The sequence below is a fragment of the Phocoena sinus genome, chromosome 3 (assembly GCF_008692025.1).
Source record: "Phocoena sinus isolate mPhoSin1 chromosome 3, mPhoSin1.pri, whole genome shotgun sequence".
NCBI classification, from domain to species: domain Eukaryota; kingdom Metazoa; phylum Chordata; class Mammalia; order Artiodactyla; family Phocoenidae; genus Phocoena; species Phocoena sinus.
Window position 1 is genome coordinate 56,829,104 of NC_045765.1, and position 23,679 is coordinate 56,852,782.

The 23,679-nt window shown below is 39.8% G+C and overlaps 1 protein-coding gene across 9 annotated transcripts in view; it reads left to right on the top strand.

The window, feature by feature from the left end:
* The first annotated feature begins 202 nt into the window (after positions 1 to 202).
* Positions 203 to 23,679, top strand: part of FAM13B (family with sequence similarity 13 member B) — a 90,012-nt gene continuing 66,535 nt past the window's right edge. For 8 of the 9 annotated variants that reach the window (XM_032626857.1, XM_032626859.1, XM_032626860.1 and 5 more), the window contains exons 1-4: positions 203 to 507; positions 16,648 to 16,814; positions 18,428 to 18,619; positions 19,055 to 19,267. In XM_032626857.1, the coding sequence (XP_032482748.1) occupies positions 18,463 to 18,619; positions 19,055 to 19,267 (370 nt within the window). In that variant the 5' untranslated portion in view covers positions 203 to 507; positions 16,648 to 16,814; positions 18,428 to 18,462. The remainder of the gene's footprint in view (positions 508 to 16,647; positions 16,815 to 18,427; positions 18,620 to 19,054; positions 19,268 to 23,679) is intronic. The other variant, XM_032626866.1, reaches the window with a different exon arrangement.

Sequence of the window (23,679 nt, forward strand, 5' to 3'; positions counted from 1 at the left end):
CACATCCTAACTCAGGGAACCAAATTTGGGGTGGGAGAAGCCCGGCGTCTCTAAAGTCGACGGACTCCAGGGCTGCGGCCGCGGGGCTTTGGGAGAGGACCGCCCTAGCTACGCGCTCGCCCCGTCCCCGCCCGCGGGCCCGCCCCGCCCCTCCCACGTACGTCACGTCCGGCCCAGCCCCTGCCAGCCCTCCGCCCTCCGCCCTCCGCCCTCCGCTCTCCTCTCGCTCGCCGTTAAGGAGGCTCTGCGCCTCAGCTACAGCCTCCGTCTCCGCTCCCGCCCCATCCTCCGCGTCTCTGCCGCCGCCACCGCCGGGGGCATCCGGGGGTCGCCTAACGGGCTGGCCCTGCGCCACAGTCGTCGCTTCAGCCTCCCGCCAGTGGCGGCCACAAGAAGAAGCTCGCTGGCCGCGGAGCCACTTGGGGCCTCAGTTCTCGCCCTCTTTCAGTTGCCGCGGGTTCTGGAGAAGCGGCCGCGGCCGGGGAACTGGGCGTCGAGGTTCCAACGGTAGGTGAACGGGCGGGTACTGCGCATGCGCTGGTCCCTGTAGCCGCGGCCCTCCCCCTTCTGCCTCCCCCCACTCCATGTCCCACCCGCGCCGGCTTCAAGGGCTTTGCACCTCGGCGTGCGGGGGATCCCGGGCAGTGCCGTTGCAGGTGCGGCATTCCATAGAGAGGGCCCCCTTTCTCCTAGAGCAAGAGAAGGTGAAGATGTGCCCCTGGCAGCCAGGGGGTGTGGCAGTCTTCGATTTTTCAGCCGCTGCAGTGCGCGTGAGCGGGTGTGCCTTCTCACCTAGCTCCCGCAAAGTAGAAAGCACAGCTCCCCACCCTTGTTTGCTAGCCTCCCCTGCACACCGGACCTGCGCCGCCTCCCTGCCCTTTTCCTTAAAGCTGGGCAGTGAAGTTGATGCAGAAAAAAAAAAGTGTGGTTTAATCTGGGCTCAACTGCGCCCCTTTTTAAGATCACGTGAGATGAGTGGTTGCTGACTTCCTTAGATCGTTCAGAGAATATAGCCAAAATTGGGCTGTTGGTGCACTGGGGACTTGTCTAGAATGCATTCTGCATAGGCCAGGCTAGAGAGGGTACAGCGCTGTTTCAGATGAGGCGCCTGGTTTCCGAGATAAGGTATTAGGAAATTGAATCAGTTGGCACACTTGCCCAGTGGGAAATTGGTAAACTTCAATTAAAAAATCAATTAAAAATCAAACTGACTTTTAGAAAGGCATTTCGTTCGGCTCCCCATTATGCCGTCTAATCAATGAAAAAAGTACCTAAGATTGGGCACTTACCTTATTTTCAAGTTGATGATAATCTAAAAATGGCAACCGGAACCACAGTAATGCAGATTATGAACATTAAGTAGCTGAGATGCACTTACTTTTAAAAGTGGACATTAAAGGATGGTTTTGAATTATTGACTTTCTGGGTTAATGTGAGGCTGTGTCTTCAACTTTCCTTTTTGTAACCTTGCATGCAATACTTGTTGGCCTGGGTGTCTCTCAGGTACTGCATTTAGTAAGTGCGTACTAGCTGAATGGAATTGAATGAACTGGTTATTATTTGTATATCTATCGGGAGCTCCTTCTTACTTTCTTAATCTCTGCTGCTTTTAAAATTTGGGCAGTATTTTAAATAATTTAATTGTGTTACCAGTTAGGGATCTGGAACACATCTTAAATGCTTGGAAAGATGTAGAAAGGCTTATCAGTGTTACAAAATTCTTCCTTAGGTGAAGTAAATGTTACATTGTGTGTGTGTTTTTAACTGTATATGTAGTGTTTTATTTATTAATATGAGTGTATAGAATTCTGTTATTTTCTCTATCTTTAAAATTTGTATTTATTTAAAAAATTAATAGGCAACTTATTTTTATTTTTTGCCATTCGCGGGCCTCTCACTGTTGTGGCCTCTCCCGTTGCGGAGCACAGGCTCCGGACGCGCAGGCTCAGAGGCCATGGCTCACAGGCCTAGCCGCTCCGCGGCATGTGGGATCTTCCCGGACCGGGGCACGAACCCGTGTCCCCCGCATCGGCAGGCGGACTCTCAACCACTGCACTACCAAGGAAGCCCTAGGCAATTTTTAGAGAAGTTTTAGGTTCACAAAAACATCAGGAAGTACAGAGTTACTACATATCTCCTCCCCCACTGCATGCAATTTCCCCTCTTTTTTATATCTTGTATTAGTATGAAGTGTGTTTTTATTAGAATGCCATTGTTTTAGGACAGAGAAAATGACTGAAATGGATATATTGTGACTTGTCAGTTTTTCCCCCATCAATAAAATGACAGCTACTGTTATTATCATTTCTGAATAACCTCAGTCTGTGCATGGCTCCTCTTTGTTGTACCCTGACTTTAGTATTGGGAAACATAATAGGATAAATTGTAGCTATACTTTGAAAAAAATTGTGATAAATATACATAACATAAAATTTACAATTTTAACCATTTTTAAGTGTACAGTTCAGTGGCATTAAGTACATTCACCGTGTTGTGCAACTGTTGCTGCTGTCCATTTCCAGAACTTTTTCATCATCCCAAACAAACTCATAGACAGCAATTCCCCATTCCCTCTTCCTCCTAGCACGTGGTAACCTCTGTTCTACTTTCTGTTTCTATAATTTGCCTATTCTAAGTACCTCATATAGGTGGAATCATATAGCATTTGTCCTTTTGTGTTTGTCATATTTCATTTAGTTCATTTTCAGGGTTCATTCATATTGTAGCGTGTATCAGAATTTCCTTCCTTTTTAAGATTGAGTAATGTATTCCATTGTGTGTATATACAACATTTAGTTTATCCGTTCATCTCTTGATGGATATTTGGATGTTTCCACATTTTGGCTTTTGTGAATAATGCTGCTATGAACTTTGGTGTACAGGTATCTGTTTGAGTCCTTGCTTTCGATTCTTTTGGGTACATACCTAGGAGTGGAATTGCCGGTAATTCTGTGTTTTACTTTTCGAGGAACATCTAAACTGTTTTCCAGGTCTGCTGCACCATTTTACATTTCCATTAGCAATGCACAAGGGTTCCAGTTTCTCTACATCTCCCCAACAATTGTTACTTCCCTTTGTTTGTTCGTTTGTTTGATAATAGGCATCCTAATGGGGGTGAACAGATATCTCATTGTGGTTTTGATTTGCATGTCCCTAAGAGTGATGCTGCACATCTTTCATTTGTGTATCTTCTTTGGAGAAATGTCTGTTTAAGCCCTTTGCTCAGTTTTTAAATTGGTTTTTGTTTCTTTGTTGTTGAATTACTTTCCAAAAAAAGTTACTTTAAAAAGTTATTTTGTACGTGCATTAAATCTTTTATCTGAAAACCTTATTGGTTCTTAAAATGAATGCAATACTGAAATTTAAAAAATAGAAATTGGGGTAAATTCCCTGGCAGTTCAGTGGTTAGGACTCCGCACTTCCATTACAGGGGGTATGGGTTCGATCCCTGGTTGGGAACTACCCGCATGCCACTCAGTGCGGCTAAAAAAATTAAAATAAATAAACAAACAAATAAATAAATAAATAGAAATTGAAAATTTCTGTTTTACACATAGGTAAACAACAGAGATATTACATCTGAAAAAGGTTTCCAATTATTTAGTAAGTCACACTGTATTAAGCTCTCAATTAGGTATATATCAATACTGAGAACTTATTTCCATAACCTCAGCATTACAAAGGGGCACGCATTAAATGAAGATCCTATCCTCACCAATGAGTAAGATTAATGCTCCTGAACTTTCCTTTGTTTATAAAGTATTTTGTTAACATGGCTAGGAGCAGAGGAGGGGATTACTGGATGGAGAAAAAGGAAGTGTAGTATGTACACATGAACTTGACCTGAATCAGTGTTCCCCAAGTGGCGCAGAAGGCCAATATGTGAGGAGGTTCACTTTGGGGCCTTATAGAAGAGCCAGTTTGATTGGACATGGAAATAATGAAGGATTTTTGGAATGGAATGTAATAAAGGCAGGTTTAATGCACCAAATCATACTCACATGAGATATTAATGGTAATGGCATTAAGAGTAACTCATTATCAGATTTATTTATTCATTCACTGGATATTTTTCTCCTTCTAAATGTCAGAGATACATGAAGGAGCAAAACCCAAGCAGTTACTTGGTGATGGTTGCATAACTGTAAATTTACTAGACATTAAATTATACACTTGAAAAGAGTGAATTTTATGATATGTAAATTATACCTTAATAAAGCTGCTTTAAAAAAAAACAAAACCCACCAGTGGACTTTAAGGAACTTATACTCTGTTGGGAGAAAGAAACTTTAAACAAACACAGAAAGGACTATATAATTAAACTTGTGATGAATGTTTTGGAGCCAAGGAATAACATGTCCTAAGAAAAATTGACAGGGGATATCATTAGGTTGGATGGGTTGGAGAAGGCCCCTCCAAGAATGGGACTTAAGTAAGAGCGGAAGATGAGTAGGAGGAAGTGAGGGGGAGAGTGTTTGAGGCAAATGAACCAGCATGTATAAAAGTCTTAGGTTGAGGAAGATGCAGTGGCTTGACAAGATAATTTAATGAAATTTATTGGATTTCTACTAGAGAAGGAAATACCCTGAATCTTTTCAGACAGGTTTTTACCTAGTTTTAGTGTATATTTTCTTTTTCTTTTGTATATGATGTATAATAATTCTTATATTTTTGGTTTTAAACACTTTTCAGAGTGATGTCTGTCTGGTTTCTATTGCCCTTTTCTGGAATAGAAAAACTTGAGTTATTTACTTATTCTTAAAATATGTATTTTTGCTTTTATGTATCAAGCTGCTGTTCCATGTAATTGAAAAGTAAAAGTAAAAATAAAACTGAAAAACACTTGTTGATTGACATAGTAGGTGCTTAATACTTAGGGGGAAGGGTGGGAGGAGGTTCTTTTTGGACACCAGTCATAGTGGATTAAAAATTTGGAAAGGTGAAAGAGCTCAAATTTAGGATCAGATAAGGTGAGAGAATTTTTATAGGAAAAGCAGACCATATAATGGTTCATTATAGAATCACTTTTGAAACTAATGATTTCAAAAGATATATATTTTTTATGTTAAGGAGTATTCTAGTGTTTGAATAATGATTTTTGATTAGCAAGTACAGAATATTTAAGTGTTTTATGAATCACCTTTACGAAGTATCGTTTCATACATTTCAGTGAAATTTCAAACAATATTTTCAGTTTTGGTTGTAGTCATTGTTGCCTGAAAGAGCGTCAGCCTAAAGGGCAGCAGACTTAGAGTTCTACTCACTAGTTTAGTGACCTACTCACTAGTTAAGTGACTTTAAACCAGTTTCTTCAGCTCTCTGAGATTTTTTTTGTTTCTTTTCTGAGAAAAAGTGATAATCTGCCATGCTTATCTCACAGGGGATGGTTGTGAGGATTCAGTTGGATAGTGAACTGGAAAGTATACCAGAAATGATAGCATCATTTCAGATACTGGAGTTCTGCTGTTGTGTAGTGTTCTCAACCCAGGAAATAAAGATGAAATCATATTTTTTGCTCTCAAAGTTTATAATCAAGTGAAAAAGACAGATACAAAAAATAAGTATAGTTAGTGCTTTTTTGTTCATTTCCCAGGTTCCTTTTTTCTCCCCCCAGCGCAGTTTTTACACAGTCAGTGCAAAAAGAGAATGTTGTTCTCTCAAGGGACCCATTTGACTAGAACAAGTTGTGGAATTACCTCCAATGGTAAAAAGAAAAAAGAAAAAAAAAGTGTATTGTAGTTTTGTATTAAAGAACAATAAGGAATGATATGCTAGTCTTCTTAAGACTGTACTCATTAGTAGACCCTCGGTGAGCACGTTTTCAATGGAGAAACATGAAAGGTGAAAAGTTACCAGAATAGAGGAGTCTTAAAGAGTCAACTAAATATACACTAAAATATACACAAAATTGAGATTATATGCATGCATATAATTGACTGGAATATGTGTTCTCTTTACGTATATATGCTTTCTCAGGTATTTTGTGTTGCCCTCTAAATTGTGGAGCTGGTTTTTTTTGGGGGGGGGCAGTCATTGTGTTGGTACTTAGTGGGAAGAGCTAATTTAACACATAGCTCACTTTGACTTAATAGAAGATCGTGCTAGAGTAGTGACCAGTGACCTTGGAGTGAATGTGGGGTAAAGGAACCTTTTGGGAGCCAGCTTGCTCCAGCACATTACAAGCTTACCCTTTCATCCGGAGACAGCATTTAAAGTGTCACCTTTTCTCATACTTTCATGAGTAAGATTAAACATCCCTCTACCACTTACCTGTTTTTCATGCACTGATATGTGAACCTTCTAAAACTCTACATCTGACCGATAAATATCTCAAAAGGTCATCCTTCATCCTTTGGGGAAGTTTATCTACCTTGGAGACTAACTTTAGGTACGTTATGGTTTCCTTGGCTTTTTTTTTTTTTTTTTTGCAGTATGCGGGCCTCTCACTGTTGTGGCCTCTTCCGTTGCGGAGCACAGGCTCCAGACGCGCAGGCTCAGCGGCCATGGCTCATGGGCCTAGCCCCTCCGTGGCATGTGGGATCTTCCCGGACTGGGGCACGAACCCGTGTCCCCTACATCGGCAGGTGGACTCTCAACCACTGCGCCACCAGGGAAGCCCTCCTTGGCTATTTGAATCAGAATTGTGGCTGATTTACAAGTAAATGTGAGAGGAGTTCTTTTTGCCTTTGTAATACTGCTTTTTATTGTTCTGGTTTCTTAAGACTTAAGTTACTGTCATTAGAAAGATTTGCAGTTAGATCCAGCAGCACATTCTAGCATCACCATTTACAAATATTGAAGTTTAGCTCAGTGACTTGAGGCTCACAGTACATGTAAAACGCGAATAGTGCCTGCCTCATAGCATTCTTGTAGGTATGAGAAATAACTTGTGAAGTACTTACAGGTATTCCATAAATCATAGTTCCTTTCCATACTTTTTAAAAAATTATAGTTGATTTACAATATGATTTGTTTTTAATATTATTTACAATATTATTATTATTATACATTCCAGATGTACAATATAGTGTTTCAATATTTTTATAGATTATACTCCATTTAAAGTTGTTATAGGGGCTTCCCTGGTGGCGCAGTGGTTAAGAATCTGCCGCCTGCTAATGCAGGGGACATGGGTTCGAGCTCTGGTCCGGGAAGATCCCACAAGCCGCAGAGCAACTAAGCCTGTGCGCCACAACTACTGAGCCTGTGCCCTAGAGCCCGCGAGACACAACTACTGAAGCCCGCGCGCCTAGAGACTGTGCTCCGCAACAAGAGAAGCCACTTCAATGAGAAGCCCTTGCACTGCAATGAAGAGTAGCCCCAGCTTGAAGCAACCAGAGAAAGCATGCGTGCAGCAACGAAGACCCAATGCAGCCAAAAATAAATAAATAAAGTTGTTATAAAGTGCTTTCCTTTCTTGATTTGATTATCTTTGGTTATTGCTGGGAGTAGATATGACAGCCACTTTTGATGTTTTTTGTTTTTTTTAAACATCTTTATTGGAGTATAATTGTTTTACAATGTTGTGTTAGTTTCTGCTGTGTAACAAAGTGAATCTGCTATACATATACATATATCCCCATATCCCCTCCCTCTTGCATCTCCCTCCCACTCCCTATCCCACCCCTCTAGGTGGTCACAAAGCACGGAGCTGATCTCCCTGTGCTATGCGGCTGCTTCCCATTAGCTAGCTATTTTACATTTGGTAGTGTATATATGTACCATGTATATATAGAAGTGTATTTATTTAGTTTTTAATCACTTAAGGATGTGTTCTTCTCTTGTTAATCTTCTTAAATTTGAATAGTCAGTATTATTTGCTCTTATTTATGTCTTTAATCAACATATATTTTATTTTATTTATTTATTTTGTTGCGTCGGGTCTTAGTTGCGACAGCTGGGCTCCTTAGTTGCGGCATGCATGTGGGATCTAACCCAGATCGCCTGCATTGGGAGCACAGTGTCTTAACCACTGTGCCACCAGGGAAGTCCCTCAACATACATTTTAAACATTAAATTATGTGTTACGGATTGTATGAGGCAATACAAAGATGATACAGAGGTGTTACAAAGATGAAATGACAGGGTTCCTACCTACAAGGATCCTCTCTTTTGAAAAAGACATATTTTTAGATTCTATGGGATGTTTGCTAAAAAGGTAAGAGATAACTTAGGAGCAAAAGGAAGGAGAACTGTCTGCTTCAGGAAGTCAGGGAAGGTTTGACAGAGGAAGCTGGAGTTGAGACTTGATGGTGGATGGAAGTTTGGTGAACAAGATGGAATTGGACATGGTGTTGAGTTAGGACTCCAAGACAGAAAACAATGTGCACAGCTTGGGAGATGTGGATTGTGAATTTCAAGTAGTTAAGTATTGTTGGAGAGTAGAGTGAGGTGCAGGAGTGGCAGGGAAGAAGATTTTACTGGTAGGTGAAGTACTTGTACACCACGTAATAGAGTTTGCAGTTTACTGTGTACGTCAGAGGTTCTTAAAACTTTGTATGTATTGTAATCACCCAAAGAGCTTATTAAACATACAGAGAGCCCAGGCCAGGCTCTCATGGATGCCAGATTGGGGTTGTGGCTGTACATTGAATATCTGTATATTGAACAAAACTTTCCCCATCCCCAGATGAAGTTAGGAAACCAGTGTTGTAGGTCACTGGTCTCAAAAGTGAGGTGCTGGCACTTTGAATGGGCAGGATGACCTATAAAAATGTGTGTGTAGGTGGAGGAATAAAATTTATGTTTCTACTTATTTTTTATTTTATTTATTTTTAAAATAAATTTATTTATTTATATATTTTTGGCTGAGTTGGGTCTTTGTTGCTGCACGTGGACTTTCTCTAGTTCTGGCGAGTGGGGGCTACTCTTCGTTGCACTGTGCGGGCTTCTCATTGCAGTGGCTTCTCGTTGCGGAGCACGGGCTCTAGGCGTGTGGGCTTCAGTAGTTGTGGCTTACGGGCTCTAGAGCACAGGCTCAGTAGTTGTGGCGCATGGGCTTAGTTGCTTCGTGGCATGTGAGATCTTCCCGGACCAGGGCTCGAACCTGTGTCACTTGCATTGGCAGGCGGATTCTTAACCGTGTGCCACCAGGGAAGCCCTGTTTCTGTTTATTTTTAATGTTCAATTTTTTTTTCTTTTGCCACGCCATGAGGCATGTGGGATCTTAGTTCTCCAACCAGGGATCCAACCCGTGCCCCTTGCAGTGGAGCCCTAATCACTGCCAGGGATTTGTTAAAATGTTATTTTTGTGTATGTTTATTATGTGCATAATATACTAGGGTATTCGCTATTCTGCTTTAGATATACACATACATACATGACAGGTATGCGCATAATCTTTTTCCTGTTCAAAAAATTTAGAGCCCAGGGCTCTAGGCATTGGAAAACAGTTGAGGAATTTTGTGCAGGGGAATTCAGGTTAGATTTGATGAGGATATCAGTGAGGAGAATAGATGAAGGGACTTAGTTACAGGGGATTTTATCTCTCTTTGGCTTTATTACTTCTGTTTTGCTTTGAAAGCTTGAAATCATGGGAGTTTATAAAATAATTGACTGTGGCCATGAAACCCTTGCCTGAATACTTGGCATAAAAGAGGGATAAGTGAGCTGTCTCAAGGTGAAATGTTTTGTTTAGTGAGTTGCAATCTGCAAAATATATGTGCTGTATCTAGTACCATGATTTGGGGAGTGTAGTTATACAAAATATACTTGATTCATTGCTCATTGTAGTTTTGTGGAATCACCATGGAGGAGGATTTGTCCCTCAAGAAGTATGTTAAAGTGCGCACAGATGAACAAATCCTCAGGCACAGGGGTAATAATTGTTGTGATAAATACTTTATAATCTTTTTTTTGTTTTTTAAGGCAAAGAAATTCCTCAACTTTTGAGTATTAGAGCTCGCTTTAAAAACTTTCTAGTCCTGGGACCTCCCTGGTGGCGCAGTGGTTAAGAATCCACCTGCCAGTGCAGGGGATACAGGTTCGAGCCCTGGACTGGGAGGATCCCACATGCCGTGGAGCAGTTAAGCCCGTGCGCTGCAACTACTGAGCCTGCACTCTAGAGCCCGCGGGCCACAACTGGTGAGCCCGCGGGCCACAACTGATGAGCCCGCATGCCACAACTACTGAAGCCTGCGTGCCCTAGAGCCTGTGCTCCATAGCAAGAGAAACCACCACAAGGAGAAGCCCGCGCACTGCAACGAAGAGTGGCCCTCGCTCGCTGCAACTAGAGAGGGCCCATGCACAGCAATGAAGACCAAACGCAGCCATAAATACATACACACATACGTACATACATACATACCAACGTAGCCATAAATACATACATACATAAATAAATATCAACGCAGCCATAAATACATACATACATACATATATAAATAAATAAGCAAGCAAGCAAACTTTCTAGTCCTGAATTCTCTTTTAGTTATATATACTTTGATAAATTACTTAAGGCCAAAGTCAATACGAATTTATTTTTTAACTTTTAATTTTATGTTGCAGTATAGTTGATTAACACTGTTGTGTTAGTTTCAGGTGTACAGCAGAGTGATTCACTTATACATATACATGTATCTATTCTTTTTCAAATGAATTTAATAGTAGATGTAAATGACTTGGTATTTTCCTGATCATAGTAGCATCTATGGACATTTGACAGATAAGTTTATATGCTGTTGAGATGTTTGTTTAACTTTTCTGTTTGCTTGGTACTGTTAAGGATTCAGACAGATTGACGCCTTGTCAGTTTCTCAGGCCAGGAGGGAACCACAGATTTAGCATACTGGCAAATTTTGTAGTACCATCCTTGTTCAGTCAGAATGAAACAAGTGCCTTTTCCTTTGTTTGATAAATTGCTTAGAGCTTATTAATGAAAAGATGAATGTATGGAGCAGGGGTACATTATCTCTGTTCCCAAAGTTTACCATCTTTATTGAGACTCAGCTCCCTCTTGGCTTTTCCCTCTTTTTATACTAGTGATAGCGCTTTTTTTGTTTTTGTTTTGTTTTAGCAATTTTTTAAAAAGTATTTATTTATTTGGCTGCGCTGGGTCTTAGTTGCGGCATGCGAACTCTTAGTCGTGGCATGTGAACTCCATTAGTTGCAGCATGTGGGATCTAGTTCTCTGACCGGGGATCAAACCCAGGCCCCCAGCATTGGGAGTGTGGAGTCTTAGCTACTGGACTACCAGGGAAGTCCTGTTTTAGCAATCATTGAAGATGATTGAGGTAGCTCTTTTAAACTTTTCTGTGTGAATTGTATCCCTATTTTGTCAAAAGCATTTTGGGCAAAAGTGACTTTTCTTTCTATTCAGTTTGAAGGTAGAACAATTTTACATGAAAGTGATAATTTATTTTTGCAGGTACCCCTCTTACCACAGGTTATTTTATTTGTAAAATGATCAAAGTTTACTAGTATAGTGCAGATCTACTCTTTTTTTTTTTTTTTTTTTTTTTTTTTTGCTTTACGTGGGCCTCTCACTGTTGTGGCCTCTCTCATTGCAGAGCACAGGCTCCGGACGCACAGGCCCAGCGGCCATGGCTCACGGGCCCAGCCGCTCCGCGGCATGTGGGATCCTCCCGGACCGGGGCACGAACCCGTGTCTCCTGCATCGGCAGGCGGACTCTCAACCATTGCGCCACCAGGGAAGCCCCAGATCTACTCTTATTACCATTATACTGTTTTGTAAAATTATTTGCTCTGAGAAGACTTTCAGCTAGTGTTAAAATTTATAAAGTCTTCAGTGTTTTATTCTTTTTTTTTTTTTTTAAGTTATGCTGTATAGAAATTGTAGTAATTTCTGGATGTGCTAGATAGCATAGAAGGGCCAAACAGGATTGGTTCTTGAAATGTGGTTAAAAAAAATATTATATTTTTGGGGACTTCCCTGGTGGTCCAGTGGCTAAGACTCCGCCTCCCAATGCAGGGTGCCCGGGTTTGATCCCGGATCAGGAAACTAGATCTCATGTGCCGCAACTAAAGATCCTGCATGCTGCAACTAAAGGATCCCGTGTGCAGCAAACAAATCCCGCGTACTGCAACTATAAATAAATAAATAAATAGTTTAAAAAAACCACAACAAATACATTTAAAAAAAAAGAAATATTTTATTTTCCTTTTGTGGTTGGAAAAGCATATTTTAAAATATATTTTATAATAAAAATAGTTTAATATTCAATAGTTAATCTATTAAAATGATGCTATGCCTTTATTCATGTGAGTTTTCTCTTTTTAATTTTTTCTGCTTTATTGAAGTGTAATTTATATACAATCACATTCACCAATTTAAAATGTTTAGTTTAATAAGTTTTGACAAGTGTATTAAGCATGTAACCACCACTACCACAATCATGACATAGAATATTTCCATCACCCCCAAAAGTTCTCAGTGCTTTTAAATTTTCTCATCAGTGAAATGAATATAATGAAAGTATGTACTTCCATAGGATTGTTGTAAGGATTAAATGAATTAATATATTTAAAGCCCTTAAGGTAGTTCCTGGCTCAGTAATAGCTCAGTTAATGCTATCTACTGTTATCCGTGGTTTTGATGTTGGTGTTATATCCTTTAAAAAAAACTGTCACTACTAATTTTATTAGATACTTAAGACTTTTCTTTTTAAACACATTTTAAAATTTATTTTATTCATTTGTTTTTGGCTGTGTTGGGTCTTCGTTGCTGCATGTGGGCTTTCTCTAGTTGCAGTGAGTGGGGGCTACTCTTCGTTGCGGTGTGCGGGCTTCTCATTGCTGTGGCTTCTCGTTGCGGAGCACGGGCCCTAGAGTTCAAGGGCTTCAGTAGTTATGGTGCCTGGGCTCAGTAGTTGTGGCTCACGGGCTCTAGAGTGCAGGCTCAGTAGTTGTGGCGCACGGGCTTTGTTGCTCCGCGGCACGTTGGATCTTCTGGAATTAGGGCTCGAACCTGTGTCCCCTGCATTGGCAGGCAGATTCTTAACCACTGCACCACCAGGAAGTCCTGATACTTAAGACTTAAAGATTCTTTGCTGTTAAGAAAGGTGTGTTTGTTGCTGTCATGTATATCAGCGGTCCCCAACCTTTTTGGCACCAGGGACCGGTTTCGTGGAAGACAATTTTTCCATGGTGCGGGAGTGGGTATGGTTCAGGCGGTAATGTGAGCGATGGGGGTATAGTTCAGGAGGTAATGTGAGCGATGGGGAGCAGTGGCAAGCGGCAGATGAAGCTTCGCTCGCTCGACTGCCACTCACCTCCTGCTGTGTGGCCCGGTTCCTAACCAGGGTTGGGGACCCCTGATATATATGTACATGTAACCATATGTATATGAATGGAGTGTAGAAGTATTTTGAGCCTTCGCAGAACTCAGGTTGATAGCTAGTATACGAAGGTACACTTTCCTGAATGTTCCCATTAGTCAGATTATTGATAATTGGTATTTAATTGCATTATTTTTTATCACTCTTGTCTCATGGTAAAGTATGTGATATAAAATTCAAAATGGTTTCTTATTTGTTGTCAGTACCACCATGCTAGGCAACCGTCACTTGTATTTAAAATGATTTTGCTGTTTTGATTTATAATAAAATTATGCTTTCAGAAATCCTTGGTTATTTTGAAAGTCTGCACATTGTATTCTCTTGTGTCAGGCCTTTAATTAACTGCTTTGTTTGCATATTATTGACTGTATCTGTTCAGACATTTCATCAGATCTCTTTGGCATATTTTTCTGTGGTACCTGACCTCCTGCTATTTTCTTTTCCATTTTTCTTTTCTTCAAAAATGGGATATTGGGCTTCCCTGGTGGCGCAGTGGTTGGGAGTCCGCCTGTGGATGCAGGGGACGCGGGTTCGTGCCCCGGTCCGGGAAGATCCCACATGCCGCGGAGCGGCTGGGCCCGTGAGCCGTGGCCGCTGAGCTTGTGCGTCCGGAGCCTGTACTCCGCAACGGAAGAGGCCACAACAGTGAGAGGCCCGCGTACAGACAAAAAAAAAAAAAAAAAAAGGGATATTGTAGTTTAGATGTTGCATTAGTTTTCTAGGGCTTCCATGATAAATTACTAAAAATGGGGTGACTCTAGAATAGTAGAAAAATTTCTCTCACAGAACAGGGGGCCAGAAGTCTAAAATCAAGGTGTGGGCAGGGTCATGCTCCCTCTGAAGGGAGAATTCTTCCTTGACTCTTCCATCTTTTGGTGGCTTCTGGCATTTCTTGTCTTTTGACAGCATAATTCAATTTCTGCCTTTGTCTTCACATGGCCTTCTTCCCCTCTGTGTGTCCTGTCTCCTTCTTCTAAGCACACTAGTGTGGATTAAGGACTCCCCTAAATCAAGGTGATTTCATCTTGATATCCTTAACTAATTACATTTGCAAAGTTCCTATTTTCAAATAAGGTCACATTTTGATGTTACAGGTGGACATGAGTTTTGGGGAGACACTTCATTCAACCTAGTACACATATAAAGGAAATATTTACATGATTTAAGCTCTGAAAAGGGACAGGAAGCAGTACTAAATCATGTCAGAAACAACTTTGCATTTTGCAGGAATGTTATTTTGGGCCACTGTAGTCTGAATGCCTTCAGCAGTGTTCTCTGGATAGAGGTCTGAAGTGAATAGTCGTTGGCTGCAAGGGCTCGGACCATAGGCATGCTTTAAAAGTGCTTTTTAGCAAAACAACAACAACAACAACAAAACAAACAAAACAAAACAAAAGTACCTTTTAGCAAGCTATGAATGAATGGCCTCCTAAAATATATATAAGACTCTGGTCAGTTTGAGTGATAAAATGTGAGAGTCTGTGGTACTTTAAATTGTCAGAATTTACACGGAGTGATGGTATAGTATAGTAATAAAGAGCAAGGACTTTAGGAGTTACACTTCCTGGATTCAGATTCTGCCTCTGACCGTTATTAGCTGGGTGAACTGTGGTTAAATTGTTGAGCCTCTATGCAGTGTCTCATTAAAATAAGTCATAATACCGTATCAATATGTGTAAAGTGCATAGAAATGCCTGGCACATAGTATCAGTAATTGCTCATTTAATGTTCGCTGCTGCTGTTTTCATCATCATGATGATGCCCTTTGTTTTTCTAGTAGTAAGGATGAATTTGTACTGATGAACTCATGGATTCCTACCCAGCATTGCCTTAGGAAAGATGTGCTTTTCAGATTGTTTGCTTAGAGGTTGGGAGTAGTAGAAAACACAGGATGAGATAACTGGTTCTGGTTTCACTAACAAGTACACTAAACCTGAGTAGCCATTTTTGTGATATAGAACTTGCCATTTACAAAAATATATTTATTTGGCTGCGTGGGGTCTTAGTTGCAGCACATGGGATCGTCATTGAAGGCATGCGGGATCTTTAGTTGCGGCATGTGGGATCTAGTTCCCTGACCAAGGATCGAACCCAGGCCCCCTGCATTGAGAGCACGGAGTCTTAGCTACTGGGCCACTAGGGAAGTCCCTAGAACTTGCCTTTGACAAAGTCTTCTAATGAGTCTTCATTTATTGTACATCAAGAAGATCCCTTTTCCTTTATGTCATGAGGTAATCAACCTGACTTTTAATGTAAGTTCATTAAACGTCTTATCCCTGAAGTTAACCTCCCTAAAGGATCTTATATAAACTTTGAAGTTGTTTTTCACATGAATAGACTACATGTTTTAGCAGGCATTTCAGGATGTTTTGGAAGTAATCATCTACTAAAGATTTGTTGTGGGAATGTGGTTTTCCTTCCCCTTGGTTTTTAATGTTCCTCCTAGAGGTGTATGTAACTATTAAGACATTTTTGAAAACCACACTGAATGATAATACTCTTCTGCTTACCTGAAGCCTCTTGAGCAGAATCTTGCAGTTTACTGAGCTTGTTAGATTTTAGATAGACTATTAGAACTTACAGAAGATGAGACCAAATATTAAACATACTGCCGAACAGGTTTTCACCTCTCTCCTGTCTCTTCCCGGCCTGTTTTGCTGGTCTTTTAACATTATGTAAATAAGAGAAGGAAACTGATTCTCTTTCTAATGCATGCATGTGTTTTCTCAGTGAAATGTAACATGTGTTTAGGTGTTATTTTATATAAGGAAACCTAGGCTTAGAAACATGGAAGCTGTTGAGGATCACACCTACAGAATGATGAAGGTGATACTTGAATATGTGCCTTTCTAGTTCTTTTCCATCATGTGCTATTGCCTCTCCAAATTAGAAAGCTCAGACAACTGTGTTCTTGTTTACAAAATATTTGTTGTATACAGAGAAAAGAGTAAAGTATATAAGTGTAGTTCCAAGCTTAAACTCATGTCTTCCACTCTTTGACCTAAAAATGCTTCCATGTTTAGTTCTGAGTATATGAGGATGGAATAGAACTGGATGGGATGTGTGTGTGTGTACAAATGAAGGGTCCATTAAGGAAAAATGGATTATTAGAATGGTGTAGTCCCTGAAGATGCAGTTCCTTTATTTGTTTATCTTTAGCATACCCAGGTTAGCCATCATAATTTGAAAGCTTGTGCAAGGTTTTGCCTCTAACTAGGTCACAGACAGATCTTTTAGGCAGAATGCTTTTCATTATAGGAACCTTCCTAAATGGACTTCACTGCTTATTCTAGTCTCTTTTCACAGTTAAAGATGTTGTGGGAAATTAAAAGAACTGTTTTTTTTTTTCTAGATTAACTGCTGAAGTACTGATCGAGTTCTGTGTTTCTTCAATGAGGAACTACAGGCTGATCTTCTGCCATAATCTCAAACAGCCATAAATGACAAAAGAATGCTTGCTCAGTGAGGGTAGCTGGTGCAGAAACCATTTTTTAAACTTAGGTGTTTAAGTACTCAAAGGTAAGTTTCTACAATGGTAACTATCCCATACTTATATATCCACAGAGATTTTGGAGTTTATCTACTATTGCTGCTATTGGATTATTAACTTAAGGTTTTATAGTTATTAGCTGGCATCAGATGTGTTAAAGAATGGATTTTGCTTGTCTAAAACTATTTAAATTTATGGCATTTTGCTGCCCCTAAGTTAATTTCTACTGTTTCTATAAGTTAGATGGATTTGTTTTCCAGTCACGATGTCTCTTGATCCAGTGGGTACACCTGTTATACATATGGACCTTATTTGTATAAACTTTAGAATATTGAGCTTTTTTTTTTTTCTGCTCTGTTACCTTTCTCTTGTAGTATGAAAGGAATTGTTTCTCTGAGGTGATGAAAAAAGCCCATTTTGTTCATTATCAACTTTGAAAAAAGTTTTCCTTTCCTTTAAAAATACTCCTTTCCCCACATAAAATAATAAATGATTATTTTATTTTTATTTATTTATTAAAAGTTTTTTTTTGGCCATGCCGCACAGCTTGTGGGATCTTAGTTCCCTGACCAAGGATCGAACCTGTGCCCCCTGCAGTGGAAGCATGGAGTCCTAACCACTGAATCTCCAGGGAATTCCCATAAATGATTATTTTAGAAAATGCATTTTTTTTTGAGATTACTGTACTTGTCCTTTGATGCTTCATAAATTGGAAACATTGTTTTCTCCCACTGCTTCTTTATTGATCACAATTCCTGCAAAGACAAATTATTTATTTCTTCTGAACTAGCCGGGCTATGGAAGTTTTTCTTTTGAATAATTATGAAACAGCAGGATTGATAAAAGAACATTTTCATTGAAGGTTGATGCCTAGAACTGAAAAATTTCCTTTGTTTATAAAAACATATTATGGCTGCTCTGTCATGTAGAAATAAGAACTGGTTAATCTTGTCCTTATTAGCCCATCATTTTTTAAAAAATGATTCTCTCGGGCTTCCCTGGTGGCGCAGTGGTTGAGAGTCCGCCTGCCGATGCAGGGGACACGGGTTCGTGCCCCGGTCCGGGAATGATCCCACATGCCGCGGAGCGGCTGGGCCCTTGGGCCATGGCCGCTGAGCCTGCGCGTCCGGAGCCTGTGCTCCGCAACGGGAGAGGCCACAACAGTGAGAGGCCCGCATACCAAAAAAAAAAAAAAAAAAAAAAATGATTCTCTCCTCTTTGGGTGCTTATGAATTGAGTGGTTAGATGACCTTCATAGAGCAGAGTCCAGAAATGATTAGGTTTGGCTTTTTACTCATGTCGTTAATAAGCTTGGTCAGTAAGGTCCTGTTGGAGCAAAATTTGCCCCTTTCTTTGTCTTTGAGATATTAACGTCCTCTGCGAAGTTTAATGATCAGTTTTGCCATTGTTTGGTAAATATACAAACACTAAAGGGAACACTCAGAACTAACTTCACATGGTAGAGAAAATGCTTAGGTGATTGTATTGAGCTTCATTTGTAGAACACACTATGGGCCTGGTAACTGGAACATATTTAATGGACAACACATTCAGGTGTAAAGCCTTTTTCTTTAATGTATTTAGTCATATTGCCACCTGTTAATCATTATAGTCTTTTTTTTTTTTTTCTTTTATTTGGCAGAAAAGACAGCTTTGATTTCTGGCTGCAAAAAAGATATGAGGAAGAGCTCCTCCCCTTCCTTGAATAACTGCAACTCCGTTCTTGCTAACAAAATATTTGGAATTCCACTTGATGAGCTGCAGCAGGGAGGACATCCAGACAATGAGGTTCCGTTCATAGTCCGCCACGTAGTGGACTATATTGAGGAACATGGTATACATTTCCTTACTTTGAGGGCTAGCCTTTGTTTTAATAAACACAACTTATCCATTTTTGACCTTGGATTTTTTTTTCGGTATTCAATGTCCAAAATATAGTGAGGAAAAACAATGGAAATTCTTTTTAACATTTTAGTGTGTCTTTATTACTTAAAAATCATATACTCAGAAATGCCCAGTTTAGAGCATATCTTAGTGGGAGGGGTGATAGTGATATTTTTAATGGATATAAGGGGGTGGGATAAAATAGAATATCCCTCAGGACAGAGATAGTATGCGTTTCTAGATGTGTAGTTTGAAGGTGGTTAGCACAATCAGGGGAGCCAAGAATGGCTTTCCCAAAGTATGAATATTTTAAGTTGATTGGAGAATGAATATATATGGTAGTTGAAGTTGAAGCTAATTTAATTTTTGCCTTGAACTAATGTAGGAGGTCTGGAGCAACAAGGACTTTTTCAAGTCAATGGAAATGCTGAGACAGTGGAGTGGCTTCGGCAGAGATACGACAGCGGAGAAGAGGTGGATTTGGTTAAGGAAGCAGATGTTCCCTCGGCTATTAGTCTTCTTAGGTTTTTCCTTCAAGAACTTCCTGAACCTGTTATCCCTGGCAGTTTGCATATTCACTTGATGCAGCTTTCTCAAGGTAACATAATTTGAATCTTATCAGTCAGTCGCTTAACATTTAATTTCAAAGTCTTTACCTTTTAGAAATCTTGACATGTAAGCAGTAATTATAGTAATTCTGAGATTAATTTCTTAAGTTCCCATTTGGGGACATATGCTCTTTGGGGCTGTATTATCTAGTTAAGGGAATTGCAACCTCTTAGATTCCTGTAGTGCGATTTACTTTTTATGATTGGTCTTAGTAAGCCTAAGATACATAGTGATAAGGAGAAGGAGGAAAGGCAGGAGACAAGAACAAAGAGTAGGAGGGAGGGCTTCCCTGGTGGCGCAGTGGTTTGAGAGTCTGCCTGCCGATGCAGGGGACACGGGTTCGTGCCCCGGTCCGGGAAGACCCCACATGCCGTGGAGCGGCTGGGCCCGTGAGCCATGGCCACTGAGCCTGAGCGTCCGGAGCCTGTGCTCCGCAACGGGAGACGCCACAACAGTGAGAGGCCCGCGTACCGCAAAAAAAAAAAAAAAAAGAGTAGGAGGGAAAAGGAAGAAGAAAAAATATATGTGTGGCAGAATGACCCATAATAGTCAGTGTTGTTGGTTAGTGGTGATGTTACTATGTTTATCCTTGGTTTGATAGAACATCCTAGCAAAAACCGGAAGACAGCTTTGATTCTAAGTTTGGAATATTCCTAAAGCTTGTTCTTGGACACCTGCCTGAAGGAAATAAAATATCAAATTGGACATCAGACTACAAGCCAAATAAAGAAAAAAATTGGTTTGTTTCTGTTGGGTTAGTTTTTTGGTGGTGACTAAAAATAGGACTTAGCTGGGATGGACAAGAAAAATAAAGGTAGAGGTATGCAGAAAGGTAAAAGAACCAAGAAGTGAGGAGATGCTTCTTTTCCTTGAGCCAGATGGTATTCACTGGTATTCATGTGTACATAATGGAGTGACATGCTTCGTTATATAGCAGAATTTATGAAGTTGGCATATAATACAGTTGGCTTTTGAAAAACATGGGTTTGAACTTACATACATATTTTTTCAATAAATTTGTACTACAGTACTACATGATCTGCAATTGGTTGAATCCACACATGCAGAACTGTGGATATGGAGGGCCTGCTGTAATGTTATACACAGATTTTCAGTGGTGTGGAAGGTCAGCATGCCTAACCCCTGTGTTCAAGGGTCAGCTGTATAATACATTTCTTGGATTTTTAAATTATTTTTTCTGGCTTTTGTTTGTGTTATGGAATCTCTTTAATTTTTTGAATTGGGGCTTCTACAGAAATTCAGTGAGTTAAAAAAATTATAACTACTTCCTTAATCCCTATCGCTGTCAGAGCTGGACTTTTGGTATGTTTGTGTGTATCCTTAAGCAGTGTATGGGCAGAGAAGGGGGATTTCCTTTTGAGAGTATTTATCCATCTTTTTCTTAAATTTAAACACGAGCCTGAATTAGTGGATGCCTCTTATTTGTGTGTAAAGGTCAATACAAAGATATTTTATGATCTTCTTATGTATGTTTTCCTCTGTACAGCTAGATGATAGGGCTCACTTTGTACTTGCTCTATTCAGGAATGGTTAGCCTGATTCAGTTTTTTTTTTTTTTTTTTTGCGGTATACGGGCCTCTCACTGTTGTGGCCTCTCCCGTTGCGGAGCACAGGCTCCGGACGCGCAGGCTCAGCGGCCATGGCTTACGGGACCAGCCGCTCCGCGGCATGTGGGATCTTCCTGAACCGGGGCACAAACCCGTGTCCCCTGCATCGGCAGGCGGACTCTCAACCACTGTGCCACGAGGGAAGCCCAGTTTTGTTTTTTTATTGTGCCACCTGGATCAAAGAACAGGTTTCAAAATGAAGTGTCATCAATAATGTCACCTTTTTCTCTTTTTTTCTCTCAACAAATACTATATTTTTTTGTTCTGAATTTCTGAATCTATTTCAAATTTCTTTTCTTAGGAGTAGGAATTTTTTCAAATGTTTATATTTAGTCACCTAATAAGCACTTTGCATTCATTAAATATATAATGAAACTGATGTGTTAGAGTTTTTTGAGCCCTTTTTGTGTCTCTAGAGACATTTGTTTTTATAGTGTTAGGGTTCCATTTTCCCTGTGTTAGCGAATTGTAGACAAGTCTTTTAAAGTTCCAAGAATCAGATAATCTTTCAGTTTTGATTGAAAATTTATAAATGAATAAGTCGGATAAGATTTAATGATGATAAATTTACTGCCTCTCACTGATGCTACCAGTCAGAAGCTGTTTTGTCAGTAGGATTGTCATTTTGATTGGTATTCATTTAAAAGTATGACAGCATCATGCACTGTGTTATTTATGGAATTGCAATATATATCTTACTAATTAATTATTATGTCAGCATTCACCTGTGAAGGAATCTAGGCAAGCACAATGCTTGTGGCCCATTTGTTATAAGAAATCCACCATTCTCCTCCATTCCCCACTTATATAACATTAGCATGGGTATGTATGCATGCACACACACCCATATATACACCTGTTTCTTTAATAGCTATGCAGATAGGTGTGGCGGTACTTGAGGTGATATTTGCATTCCTGTTGTGATAAAATCTATTTCCTTATCCTTCAGTAATTCTTTTGGGTGTCTAGGTCTCTGGAAAAGTTCCTCTCTCCATTTATTGTAGGCAACTATTATGTTAATATTTTAATTGACGTTCACAAATATATGAGATTCATGCTTTTAAGATCATGGAGGCAGCATGTAGTTACATTTGAGTTAGTGTTCTTTACTTTTATATTTATATATATATATATATGTATATATATATATATATATATATATACATATTTATTTATTTATTTATTTTGCGGTACGCAGGCCTCTCACTGTTGTGGCCTCTCCCGTTGTGCCTAGCCGCTCCGTGGCATGTGGGATCTTCCCGGACCGGTGCATGAACCCGTGTCCCCGGCATTGGCAGGCAGACTCTCAACCACTGCGCCACCAGGGAAGCCCCTTTTTTATTATTTTTTTAAAATTTATTTGTTTATTTGGCTGCGTCAGGTCTCAGTTGCGTCGTGCAGGCTTAGTTGCTCTGTGGCATGTGGGATCCTAAGTTCCCTGACAGGGCTCGAACCCACGTCCCCTGCATTGGAAGGCGGATTCCCAACCACTGGACCACCAGGGAAGTCCCTGAGTTAGTGTTCTTTAAAAAGTGGTTTTCATTTTCTGTGGTAGCCGGACATTGCAAAGTGGCATTTCTGGTGTGGTTTGATCCTTTATTTAGACCAGGATTTCACAACGTTGGCACTCCTGATATTTGGGGCTGGATAATTCTTTAGTATAGGGGCTATCCTTGAATTTTAAGATATTTAGTAGAATCCCTGGCCTCTGTCCACTAGATAGCACTAGTACCCCTTTCCCGCAAGTTATGACAGCCATTCCATTCATTGTCAGATGTTACCAACCATTGGTTTAGCCCATGATAGTTTGTCCAATTACTTATACATTATGTTTTGGTAGAAAACACAGTTCACAGTTCTGTGAATTTGTTGTAATATTTACAAAAACTGTTAAAATGCTTGAAAGAATTCTTAGGGGAATCTTCTTTGATACCTACATTTATTTTTCCTGGTTATGATCTAACTAGGAAGTAGGCTCAAAAGGAAAAAAAAATTTAAGCAGGTGTGTTTTTAATACAAACACACACACGGAAATGCTCCTCTGCCTTATTTGAAGACTGGTAGATATAAATATTTTAGAAGGAGGCTGGTAGGTATAAATATTTTTGAATACTAGAAATGTTCACTAACAAAAGTAAAGCAGCATGAACAGTATTTCAAGTAAAACCAGTATAGCCCACGATCTTACCACCTCATCAAGGCAGCATCTTTTTTCAGTTATTGTGTATTTATTCAGCTTCTTCAGCTAACTTTTATAGAACTCCCGTTGTGCGCCAGGCACTGTTCTAAATTATGGGAATGCAGAAGTGAACAAAACCGGCTAAAAATCTCTGCCATCATAGAGCTAAAAATTCTAAAAGGGTGTAAAGGAGAGTTAGATGAAAAATAGATGATAAGCAAAATAAATACAAGGGTATGTTAGATGATGAGTGCTATGTAGCTAGAGAAGATGTTATGTAGAATTTGTCAGTGTTGATGTAGTGATCATTTTGATAATATTAATTGCTTGCATATATTTTTTGAGTTGATATACGTGATTTTTCTTAAATAATCCTTTTCTGCTAAATTTAGGTTGTTAAAAATTTCCACCAATTGTAGTCCCAGTAATCTAAAAAACATTAATTCAAGGACTGTTCCAACCAATTATAAAGTAAAAGTACCTGGGCAGTTGGTAATATTATGAAATATCGAAGAGTTCTTATTGGTTGCATTTTAAATTTTAAGTAAAACTCATGTGACTATAGCCTTTCCTGTAAACATCCTAGAGTTGTGT